Source organism: Episyrphus balteatus, chromosome 4 (genome assembly GCF_945859705.1).
Source record: "Episyrphus balteatus chromosome 4, idEpiBalt1.1, whole genome shotgun sequence".
NCBI lineage: Eukaryota > Metazoa > Arthropoda > Insecta > Diptera > Syrphidae > Episyrphus > Episyrphus balteatus.
The window spans coordinates 34,155,998-34,169,055 of NC_079137.1; the positions used below are offsets into that span (position 1 = coordinate 34,155,998).

The window sequence follows — 13,058 nt, forward strand, 5'->3', positions numbered from 1 at the left end:
ACCTTCGTTACAAAAAACCGACGAAAGAACCACACTAACAGCAAGTTAAAAGAAAGTTGAAAGCCATCACCTTTAGTAACGAACGAATTTAGACAGTCCTTAGTTTTAACATTTTTTTGACGTAACGAAATAGCAGTACAGATGAAAACATCAGTGCAAATAAAAAACACATTCACAATTCACAACGATTTATATGAACATTAGTGTTTTTTTATTTGCATTGTTATTTTTATCTGTACAGGATTCCCCAAATTCAAAATTGAACGAAGCTTTACATATATGCACGCACCAAGAAACTTACCTCCTTTGTTAGCAATGCCAACGCAGCTTTTGTGAGCTGTTTTAGTTTTTTTTTTTTAATTATAAAAAAAAGTTGCGCATACACCACAGTGACCCGCAAATACTTGGATTTGTCATTAGACAACACATTAAAATTTTTGCTGTAGGTTTTACAAGCTACACCTACATTTCCTAGTTTTGTATTCAGCTACTTATTAACATAATATTGCAAAAACAAAAATCAGTACAAAATTTCTTTTTTGAGCTTATTTTTAAGGTTTAAAATATTTTCTTTTTTCAAAAATTTTAATTAAGAAATCAAAAACCAACTTTAAAGTTTAATGCTAAATCTAATTTTATTATGCACTTTACATTTTACATCTAAACATTTAATATTTTTTTTCCACGCATCAGTTTATATTTATAAATAAAATTAAATTATTGTCTAACACAAGGCATCTATTTCATATAGTTTATATATTGCAATAACATTAAGTTAAAATCCGAAAGACTGCGGACTTTAGCTAAAGAAGAGCCAAAGGTTAAACAGGGGAGATTCAAATCACAGATGTATTTTCGTTAATATCTAAGCTATCCGGTGGGTTGTGATCGCTTGATGAGTCTGCGGGGGAAGCTCTTAAAATAATTGCATTGCTTTCTCCAAGTGGTGCTGCATTTATAACTAGATTTTCAACAGACCAACTTGTCTTATTTCGCAATGATTGATCAATTCTCGAGGTAATTGAATTGGCTCCAGATTCACGACGACGTGTTGAAGTTCGCAGCACATTTGCAACATCAAATGCTGTATAAGGCTGTCTGGATCTGGAGAATATAGTTGTACCAGCTGATGAGGGACGAGGCTCATTTGATCCTTCGATTTTATTTGATCCTCTTAAATTTCGGCCCAGTGAAAGACTTCGTTGAGTGTAACTGTTATAAAGGGGCCTAGGACGGATTTCAATATTTTCAGGCTGATTATCAACACCAGCTGGATTAGACAATACTGTAGAGTAATCAGGTGGCAGACTGTTGTCGGCTGATTCCAGTGATAGAATTGGTCTTGGTCGACTAGGTTCACCCAAAAATCTGAATAAGTGAATAAAATGACAAATATTATACTATGTTTCCACCTACGCTAAATCCGAGATTTAGCTAAGTAGATTTAGAATAAATCTCGAGATTTATTTTAAATCTACTTCGCTAAATCTCAGATTTGGGTTCAGCTACCCTAAATCTAAGATTTTCACCTACTTTCAATCCGAGATTTAGAATAAAACTCGAGATTTGTGCTAAATCTACTTAGCTAAATCTCGGATTTAGGGTAGGTGGAAACGTAGTATTAGGCATATTTTTTTTTTTTTTGATATTTTTAAATGAGAACATACCGTCTAACACTTCGCCTTATACTTTGGCGTAAGATTTTAGCCAAACGTGCTCCTGTCGCAGTTGTGTACGAAGGAGGAGGTGTATATTTTGGAGGGGCATCATCTTGAGCATTACTAGCTTCCAAGTCGGAATTTCTCAAGTTATATTGACCAGTTGCATGTCTGTTTCGATCAGCACCAGGTCGCCCTCGGCGATGTGGTAATGGTGATTCTGTCGGACGATATAGCAGCTGAATTCGCTAAAAAAAAAATAGATACTCGAATTTAATAAACACCCAATAATTTATTAATTAAAAGTTCAACTTACATCCAAAATATCAGGAGGACCATTTGTAAGATACCTATAGATTTGAATAATTGATGTTATCGGCACGATTAGCAAAAATGAAACCTGAGTTAGGCCGCCAACTTTGCGAGTCCAAAAGCTAAAATACGACTTGCCTCGCCAATGATAAAACTGACTTGTCAATGAGACCTTATATTCAATTATAGCCAAAGTTATCATTGCAATCGGAAGAAGTACATTCCAGGACAGAGCCAAAAAAGCAGACATTGAACCGGTCATTCGTAAATCATTAACTAAAACATCTCCATTATAAGGACGACCGCGAATCAAAAAAACTGCCAAAATTTCCGCTGTCCATAGAATCAACATCCACCATGCTCCTCCAAATACCATATCGAAAAAATGTATCATAGCCAAACCCATTTCGGAGGCAAATGGTATGCCTAATAAAAGAGCCGTTACACAGCTCAATAGAACTGAGCTTGTCGAGTTACCCAAACCACTGGAAATAGGTTTCCACATTACACATAGTTGACCCAATCCAAATAAAATAAACATAAAGAAGGTTAGTGCAGTCCAAATCCATGATAAGTCACCCTGGGCAATTGCCATTGCTGCCGGAAATAATTCAGTTATCAATCGTAACGCCTGATAGCCACTTTCTCGAAATGAGGTTAATGGAGGTCGACGATAGGTTTCTCCCAAAAGGCTTGAATAATGAGGTACCCATTTTGTTGGATATGATATGAGAGCAGGCGTAATTGGTCCTTTTAGAGAATATACTGAAGTATAGGAGTCCATGAATTCTGAAAGTTGAATTGATTAGGTATTAGTCAAAGTCATGATTGTTGTTGTTATATTGTTCTTACCATATGACCTTGGTACATAAATGTAATGATTTTTATGCAAAATCTGCTCACAAGAAAATCCAAAAACACCCGCCAAACATAGTCCCAATAATGTCAGCAAGACCACCAATATGGCTTCTCTTCGAAGAATAACCTTGCTATTGGACTTCCCATGGCTTCGACTACAAACGGATATAACAGATGCTCCCAACAGTCCCCAAGTTAGAAAAGCTTCTTGAGCAGCTGCAGTCCAGGTTTTTGAATTTATCAAAAAATCTTCAAAGTCCGAAGCAGAGAATATATTTTGGGCACTTGAGAATCCGATGTAATACAACAGTCGAAAGGTTATCACAATGAATAAGACCAACGGAGCTAAAGTCAGTAATAATATGACTTTCCCAAATGATTTCAAACCCTTGCAAAGCACCAAGAATACAATTGTCCAGATAATCGATAAATTAAAAGCGAGCTGCTTGAATGAAATATAAATGTTTTTTTTAATGGATTCTTTATTTTGAAAGAAGAAACAAAGTCCAACTTACCATATCACTCACCTGGAAACGAACATCGCTTCCGTCACTTCGTCTTCCCAAATGTAATCTTTGCAGGACTATGCCATTGAAATAATCGGCAACTGTTTCGGTAAGATTACCCGATACATTCGATGAACGTTGATACATATAGAATGATTCTTGCCACCGATAGAGTGGTTGAGCTTTAGTTAAAAATGAATCCTTTAAATAAACTAATAGCCAACTAATGCTGACTGTGGAATACAATCCCATGACACATTGTCCTAATACCAAAGCGATTCCGATTCCTCGGCAAATTGGACTGATTTTCCACATTGAAACCGGTCCAGCTTTTATTTTGGCTCCAAGGCAAATCTGTAGCCAGAATAAAGGGATTCCAAATACAACAGAAAGGAGTAGGAACTGAAGCAGGAAATTTCCACCATAATGAATGGTTTGACTTGCAAAACGACTAATGTTGAAGAGGCCCAACGTACAACACATTAGAGCCAATATTCGGCTATAAGAATTTGGCCATTCTGCATTGAAATCTTGTTGGGCCGATTGATTGTTATCTGGATCGATATGGGCAATTCGTGGCTGTGTATTGCCAGTGTCTAGAGGAGGAGTAGCGGGTCTTCGTGGAGAGTGATCAGCTGTTGTGGAACCAATTGAGCTTGATCCGGTGCTAGAAACTAGGGAAACAGGACTAGCATTACGTGATGATCCAACTGAACTGGGTTCGGATCCGATGTACCCTGAACACATAACATCTGCTAGGTGTGATGTAGTATTTGGATTGCGACGGCCACATTCAAGGGAGCCATTAACGGGAGCACTCATTGGGCGATCATGATTTATTATAATGCAGTGATTACCACTGCCAGTGGCCTCGGAGCGTATAGAAAATATCCGCGGGTGACCATCAGCTCTACGACCGAATTGACGCGGACGGTCTTCAGAAGAGTCCTGATGGGCTTCAGAAGAATTTCTGTCGACCATTTCTTGTAAAATATCATAGGGTGTCAGTACACTGGGAGTAAAGTCAGTCTGAGATACACATCTTCTCATAGTGGGTGTAGTTAGTGGCGCACTCCCACTTGCAGTTGAGTCCTCAACTTCTCGGGGTGTAGGTGAATCTTGTGAAGTGGCCGCTGGCAAGTCCTCCTCGCTGCGTATATGATCGGGAAGAACCAAAAGTGATGTCTTTCGCATTGAATTACGGCGCCATGTCTTACGAGTAGGAGAATTGGATCTCGTTACTTTGTCTACAAATAAATAATTATTAATGCTTTAATTATTGACCTAGTCTTTAGAAATGAATTTAATATTTATAACGTCTGGAAGCAAGGAGTGTATGAACTTTTTTATAACATCTAACAATTTTTCTGTTGTGGTTTTCTAGCCGACAAATTTGAAACTACCTAGCAACATGTTATAAATTATGTTGGTATCAGTGCCACAACTAATGTAAAAAAGTATTAGGCCGAAATGACTGAGGGGCGCACAAATAATAAGACATAATGCTAGGTATAACTTTTTGTGGCGCTTATTCAAGTTTTAAATTATGCAAGATGTTTAAGGGCATGTGTTAATGGAGGAATTAAAAAGGGGATCCAAGCTAGTTTTGGATATCACATATAGGCAAAACATTTCACATTCCTGCAGTTCGGCTAAACAAAGAATCTCCAAAATTAATTTGTACTTGGAACCCAATTAAAGAAAAAAGTTTTGGAGTTCAATTATATGAACTTAATCATATAATTTCGGGGATTAGGTTTTTATTTCATTTCCGAATGAGAACTTAAATAGCAAAAATACATTTTTGGACTGTATGTTGGGGTAAGATTCTGTACCGCGTGAACGAACAAACGTTTTCGTTTTGTATGAACGGTTTACTTCATGTAACTTGAAAAACGAACGAATTTATTTAGAATTTGTCGCACAATCTATTTCATTATTCAAAAACGAATGATCAGCCCCCTAGCTTAACGCTCTTCGCATGGTTTAAAGTGCAATATCTCGTCCTGAGATTCACTTCTGGTCATAAAACTCATGCTCAAACTTTAGGAGCATTCAGCCATCAGAAAGGTGCCTAAAAGTACCCTAATATTTTAATTTTTTGCTCCTATAAATTCGTAGTCAAATATTAAAATTCCTCCCACATAAAAGTTTCGTGTTTCGATTAAATTTGGTATTTTATACAATGAATTTCCAAAAAAACTGCATTTTTTGGTAAAACAATAAAAAAAAAACAGAAATATGGCGTTTCGTAAAAATTGATACATTTTTGAAAACTACGCAAAACCTTAATAGTAATAGGATAGGTCGTTTACGAGAAAGTCAGATAGGTATTAAAAAAAATGGTTCTATGATACCGTTAATAAGTTAATAACGGTGCAAAAAATAAACTATTTTTTATTTCAGTAGTAAACATGACGTTGGTTCCAGTTTTTCAATATTAGTCTTACGAAACGTTAATTTTGGTCCTTAACAAAATATGAATTTTCTCTCTAGACTAGAGAATCGCCTAAAATTCTTTATAAGAAAGTTTGAAGCAAATCGTTATAATGGTTGTAGTTTGAGAGAGAAAATGGCAGACAGATATACAAACAGAGCACTCTTTTTAGTGCTTAGGATATTTACATGAAAATTTTCTATCAAAGTTTTGCGGAATGTTTAAATAAAACATTTCACTACCTGCAATTTATCGATATTTTGTATGGAAACATTGAAACAGATAGAGATTTGAAACTTTGGGAATATTTTTTTTAAATTTATTAATAGAAACTTTTGAGCCCGTATACATTTAAAATTCAGCCTTGTTCAAAATAAGGGACGCCCTAATGTATGTACATAACTTCTGATTTGGGAAGAGATTCTCAATTCGTCGGAATTTTTGTTATGTTTTTATATTTGTTACTTCAAAATTTTCGACTGGGTGAACCGATTTACATGATTTGTATTTGAAAGCTGCTGCTTTCAGTGTGGTCTTGCATCAATTTGATCCAGTTTTGACTACGGCATCCATGAGAAAACTGTAATACTCATAAGTTTTAATCAATAGAAGTCGTTTTTTGATAAAAATGATATATCATGAAAAATAAACTTTATAAAGTTTCCAATTTCAAATTATCATTTTAAGGCGCCCATATAACCTTACAACGATAGTGGTTGAATTCAACCCTGATTTCTCATTTAAAAATTTTCTAACTAGATGTTTATGTACATAACAATATGAGTCATCGTTAATGTCTTTCAAATCAATTTCTTCTCAATTGAATCAGTTCAAAAACCCTAATAATGCAACAAAGAAAAGAAGAAAAAAAACATTGCGCAACAACAATGGTGAAAGTTTTCTTTATTCCAAGTCTATTTATCCATTATCGCTTATGAATCTTTATTGCAATTTAATCGATGAAAATTCATAATAATAATAATAAAGCTATGGTCTTTGTATCTCTTATTACAATGGTGTGTTCTATATCTTCAATGCACAAAATGCACAACTATACTGTAGCCATTTTATTCGGAATCTGATGATAAATTATTATTATTATACGCATAGAAAGCGTTCTACTCTAGGTTTTTAGTTCCCATTGTGGAAGTGGTTGCACATTTGCGGTGGAGTTTATTTATTCATTCTAACGAAAAAAAAAAAAAATAAATAAATAAACATATGAAAATTAATCTCAGCAAATAGAGTCTTGTAATGAACTCAACAACATTTTATTGCAAAGAAGAGCCAATGAACTTTGATATCCGCTTTAAGATGTGAGTTCGTTTAATCCAAGAGATGAGATTAAAAAAAAAGTATCTTTAGATATTCTTCAGATTTTATCTTGAAGCCCTTAACAGATCATTCGATGTGTTTTTTTGTAATGTAAGTTGCTTTAGCTTCCTGTACGTTAAAAGGTTTTACCTAGTTAATTGGTATAAATTATTATGTGTTATGGAAAAAAAGAAAATTTGTACGTAATTTTAAAGGTTGGTATCAAACATTTCTTTTTTTTAAATTGGAATTGAACAAAGTTAAATGCAGAAATATATTTTTGTTTACCAAGTTGTAATTAGCTTTCCATTTGTATTGTAGTTTGAAATCATTTCAACTCAAACCAAAAATAAACCATTAAACTATGTTATGACATATTTCTGAAATTTAATATAAAGACTACTAAAAGGTGTTTGCACAAAAATTTTCGTCAAAATCGGTTAGGTGGTTAACGAACGGAGAAAAAAGAACACCTTAAAATACGATGATGTCCACATGGAGAAAAAAAGGACACCTTAAAATAAGATGATGCCCACTTTAAATCCCACCACCTTAAAACTATAGGATTTCCGTTTAAAATAAGTGAAATCCGCTTAAATTCTGCTAAATTTAACGTGAACTTCATTTCATTTTACTGTGAATTTTTATCTAAAAAAACCGACGAAAAATAAAAATTATCGTCAGACTTTAGCCTTAGTTGCAGTTTACCATACTTTTTTCCAACAGCGAGATAGCTTGATGGTAAAGCACTGGCCTAGTGACCCAACAGTTGTACGATCGATCATCAGTAGCTGCCAGTATTTTTTATTAAAAAGTTCCCACATAAAAATAAGATGATTTTCCGCTTAAATTAAGTGGATTTCTTTTAAATTTGCTCATTTAAGAAATTAAGAAGATTTATCCGCTTAATTTAAGATGGCAGTCATATTGGCAAGAAACCATGCAGAAATCCGCATAATACGGAATTCGCTTGTTTTTAGGTGGTCTTTTTTCTCCGTGAGCGAAAGCCAAAAATCCAGAAAACGGTTCTATGGCAGGTACCGTTAATAAACGTAAAAAAAATATTTTTTCTATATCATAAGTAGGATATTATACCTAATATGTTTCAGTACATGTTATCGTTTTTCGAGGAAAACAAGTTTTTCCATTTTGGCCTAATTTTGGTCTTAAAAATAAAAATTCAATTTCACCTCTAGGAAATCTTATAAAATTCATAACTGCCAAGTTTGAAGAAAATCATTCCAGGATATTAGGCTGTATGTATATCAATGTTTTCCCGCTATTCTGTCTGTTTGAAAGGTATTGGGTAAATAGAAAAGTGTACTAACTTTAAAACTTTGTATGGAGCATTTTTTTAGGACATTTTCTAAGAGCGTTTTTGGAATTATTAATTTTGGAACAGTTTGACTAATCTATCTACTGGAGGAAAAATCTATCTACTAGAAGAAAATACTTTAGGCATTTAAAAAGAAATCCACCAAATTCAATTTTGAAGTCTGTTAAATCAATTTTATCTGAAAATTAAAAAAAAAAAAACATAAATCTCATATAAAAAAAAGGGGTATGGTTTGTTTCGCTTTTCTTATTTCGGTTTTTGGTTGTTTCGTCTAAGTCGATTCGCTGTTTTATTGTTTCGTATTTTTGTTGTTTAGTTTTTTATTTATTTCGTTTTTCCTTATTTCGACAAACTTTTACTCCGTTTTCTTATGACTTCGTTTTTAGTTTATTTTGTTATTGATCACTTCGTTTTTTCATTATTTCGTTTTGGAATTAAGTCGCCTTTAGTTCACTTGGACTTTAATTATTTCGCCACCATTTGTTTCGCCCATTTTTTTGTGGATGTTAATAGCCTAACGCCCTTAGGCTATTAACATCCACAAAAAAAAGGCGAAACAAATGGTGGCGAATAATTCGCGACATTTTGAGTGCCTGTTAATTAAAAAAAAAAAAACAACGAATTCGTTACAATTTAAGGTAACAGATCTCTTATATTATAAGGATTTGCTTATCTTTAATCCAAAAGTCTTCAAAACCCAAAACAATCCACAAAACTGAAGACGGAATAACCAGATGCCAAAATAAACTAAAAGCGAAATGAACCTTGGCGAAACAACTCATAGGACTTGTAATGAAAATGCGAAATAAATAAAAATCAAGAAGACACAAGACGAAGTTATAGTTGGGCGAAGTGATCGAAATACGAAGTAAACGAAAACCCAAAATAAAGGATGGCGAACTAATAAAAAAAAATTGTGTCAAAAACGAAATAACAGAAATCGAAGTAAAAAAGGCGAAACAATAGGCACCCAAAAAAAAAGTTGTAGGAATGTATGTGTTTTTTTTTTTAGGACTATTTTGGAAATCGGAAATCTTCTCAAAATACCAATAACCTTTACTTTGTACAATCCTATAAATGTGAAAACGAATTGAGCTTTATTCCGGTATAGTTATGAATGCCTGCACACCAAAGTAGTAACATAAAATTGTAAGTGCAAACAAAGAATGGAAAAGAAAACTTGTTTGGGAATCTACCACAAACCAGCTTTTCAACAGTCTCACTGACCTCTCCCTCCCTTCCTCATAAACGTCACGCCATGCGGGCAAGAAAGCGTAAAAAAAAGCTAAAAATAGTAACAATCTTAAAACCCTCAACACGAAGTCGCTTCGTCACGACACTAAAGAGAAACCAAATAAAAAAACAATAACAATTTTAATCTTACCCGACTGAGAAATATTAATATTTGTGGCCTTAATAGCATCATTGTCACCACCACCACCGCCACGCATACTCCGCAGTGCACTCCCACTGCCAATTGTTTTTCTCAGCATATGACCCCGATTCAGTGTTTCGTTTTCACAGCCAACCTTGGAGCCTCTCGAAAATGAAAAACTACTACGCATGTTCTTTGGAAGGGTTGTAGGTCGACGTTTGGGAGCTTTGTCTAGCACATTAACATTATCACAGTCAATGGAGCTATTAAGACTCTTATCATCCAATCCATCCAAGTATGTGTCTAATTCTAAGAGGCAATCTTCCACTTTTTCAGTGTGTTCGGAAGACGAAGTCAGTTCGACACTTGAGCAACTAGCATGGTTGTCTAAAATAGCATCGAGTTCATTCAAAACATTCAATGCTTCTTCTTGATTAAGGGTTAGTGAGCTATGATTGATATTGTGGTCATCTCTTGGATGATCAAATATTGCAGGCATCGGTGAAGTTTCGCCACCTCTCCGCAATGTGCAGAATGGATGTTCAGCCTTTTTTCTTTTATTGCGGTTTTTACTAGCTGATGGTGACCTTAAGGACCTCCTTTCGTTGGACATACGCTCATTCAAAACTGATGGCGGTCGTTCGTCATCGCTAAATTCAGCAAAATCATAAGCATTTTGTATTGACTCTATGGAAGGGTTATTCGATAAACCCAAAGAACTAGTATTTTCTTCTGATTCTGCTTTGAGTTTTTTGTACGGCGGAAGTGTGTCATCTTGTGATTTGATGACACGTCTCAGTTTTCTTCCCACGGTTCCATATGATGATGTTAAGGTAGTTTCTTCATCTAATTTAGATAATCGCTTGGTGTCGCCAAACGAAGAGCCTTTCATGGGGTCATCTTTGGATTTGCGAGAAAATGGCAGCGTACAGTATGCTGAAGCGCCTTGTGATGTATTTGAGAACATTGCCTTTTTTAGTTCTTGTGATGTCCTTCAACAGGATTTTATTTTTTATTGAGTTTCCATTTTGGTATTCCTATGTGATTTCCACATAGAGCACAAGTCTGAAATTTAAAGAATAGTATAAATGTTAAATGCTGCGTTGTTTCTGATATATTAAATAGTTGATTTAAAATAAATAAGTTTATCTTTATAAGGAAATCGTTTAAGATGGTTTACACAAACCTACTTCTAATAGTGCCGAAAATAAGTTGCGCTAAAGTAAAAATGAAATGGAAGTACCTTTGAATTTTGTTTAATTGTGTCGCTAGGGTAACAAGTGCAAGTTTTGTCATGTGTACTTTTGTAATTGAGGGGATTGAAACAAAGAAACAAACACGATTGAGTAGACATTCTTTGAGCAATTTTAAATAATGAATTAACTATAATTTGTTGAAAAAGTGTAAAAAAAAAAAAAATTACACTGAAAAAAAAAATTTTACTTTTTAGAGGTTTGTTATTTGAAAAAGTTTTTTATCATAATTTTTGAACTAAGGGTGGGCTAGCGAAAGTAAGTGATGTAATTTGTTGGAATTACCATGGTTAATTGAGAACAAGTCTAAAAAAGACAATTTTTATACTGAAATAAACAAATTTTGATTTTAAAGAGTTGAGAAAGCTTTAAAAATGTATTCGTGTACTAAAAAAGTAATCACCCCACACACCATTTTATATTTGTTGTTACTTAAAAAAAAATTTCGATAGTTTTTACGAAGCATGTAGCTTTAGCCAAAAAAATCAATGATTTTTAAACTTGAAAAAATATTTGTGTTTTGTGGTTTTTAAGGTTTAATAAAACAAAAAAATGGACTACATTCAATCAAGTAAGAATTCTATAAGTCAAATAAACAACATTTGAGGTGCAGTGCTCACAGCAGTGGATTTACTTTTTCTAAATTATAAATGAAGAAGGTCACTGTGGTGTATGCGTACTATTTTTATTTTTATTTTTTATAAATGGTGGTTTAACCTGGGCAAACGAACAACAGTGATAAATCAACGATTTTTACACTGAACAAAAAAAAACATGCTTCTATAATTTTTAAGCTAAGGCAAGTGTAGGATATCGAAAATAAAAGTTGGGCTATCCTGAGCTTACCTTGCGCATATAAACAACGGTTTTAAACTAACGATATTTTCAAAGGAAAAAAATAATTTTTTAAGTTTCGGAAATGAAAAAAGTTTTTTTTTATCTTTTGAAAAAGTGTTGGGATTTAGATAAAACATTTTGGGCTGTCCTGGGCTAACCTTGGGCAATCGAACCAGGCAGGTTTGAAAAAAAGAAAACATTTGGAGTGTTAACTTCACATGGCCTTGTTTACAGCATAAAATGTTTACTCAGTAAAATACTAAACAATAACATGGCTATTATTAAAAACTCAAATAAATCGATTACAAAAATAATTGAAATGAGGAAGAAATAAGGATGAAAAACAGAGAAAATACTACTATAATTTTTGTGATATCAAAACAAAACTTGACTGCAACTTATATCGCGGAAAAGTCAAAGTTCAAACCATCATCATGTTCATAATAATCAACACTATCGTGTGTAGGTTTGAAAACATTAATTCACACTTAAATCATAAACTATAAAGTGCTTTTGAACAGTGTTAGCAGATTAAACATTTTTAATTTTGTGTAAACAATCATTAGCATACAATTACTTTCTTATCTCTAATCGATCAATTCGTTCACTTCCTTGCAACTTACAAGTTCCAACATTGTTATTTATTATGATAAACACAATTACTTAGACTATTTTGGAAAATTATGTATGGGCTGAGTAGAGTAGGTGTACAGTACATAGACTATGATTAAAAAAATTTAAATAAAACGTAAATTGCATACCAGATGTTTTCGCGAAGAAAAAAAAACCTATCTCCCGTTAACTAATGAATATTAATTCAAACAAATTTTAAAGCAAAGCACGTAATTAACTTCATAGTTCAAAAGCGTGCTAACGTGATTCTTTGGAAAATTTTATACGACTCTTTTATATCTGCAAAATCTTTAATTTATTGTCATTTTAATTCTTATCATATTTTTATATATTTTAATTCATAATTTTGTATCTTCAAAATCAAAGTTACCAAGTAACAAAGAATATAATTGAACCCAGCTAACAAATACAAAATCACAAATGCGTGAAATGTTATTATTTTTTTGTTACCTTTCTTAATGTGTAGTAATTATCGTTTGAAAAAAAAAAAAAAAAATAAACAAAAGAAGCATTCCAGTGTTTTTTCTTCACAAAGTATT

The 13,058-nt window shown here is 33.4% G+C and overlaps 1 protein-coding gene across 4 annotated transcripts in view; it reads right to left on the reverse strand.

Moving 5' to 3' along the window:
• Positions 1-628: 628 nt before the first annotated feature.
• The window catches only part of LOC129918909 (sodium-dependent transporter bedraggled), a 28,864-nt gene continuing 16,434 nt past the window's right edge, over positions 629-13,058 (reverse strand). Inside the window, exons 1-7 of one of the 4 annotated variants that reach the window (XM_055999668.1) lie at positions 11,040-11,151; positions 9,806-10,861; positions 3,344-4,581; positions 2,823-3,273; positions 1,975-2,759; positions 1,668-1,906; positions 629-1,368 (exon numbers count right to left, since the gene is read on the reverse strand). In XM_055999668.1, coding sequence (XP_055855643.1) covers positions 837-1,368; positions 1,668-1,906; positions 1,975-2,759; positions 2,823-3,273; positions 3,344-4,581; positions 9,806-10,763 — 4,203 coding nt within the window. In that variant the 5' untranslated portion in view covers positions 10,764-10,861; positions 11,040-11,151 and the 3' untranslated portion in view covers positions 629-836. Of the gene's footprint in view, positions 1,369-1,667; positions 1,907-1,974; positions 2,760-2,822; positions 3,274-3,343; positions 4,582-9,805; positions 10,862-10,986; positions 11,008-11,039; positions 11,152-13,058 lie in introns of those variants that run through there. The other 3 variants (XM_055999669.1, XM_055999667.1, XM_055999670.1) reach the window with 3 other exon arrangements.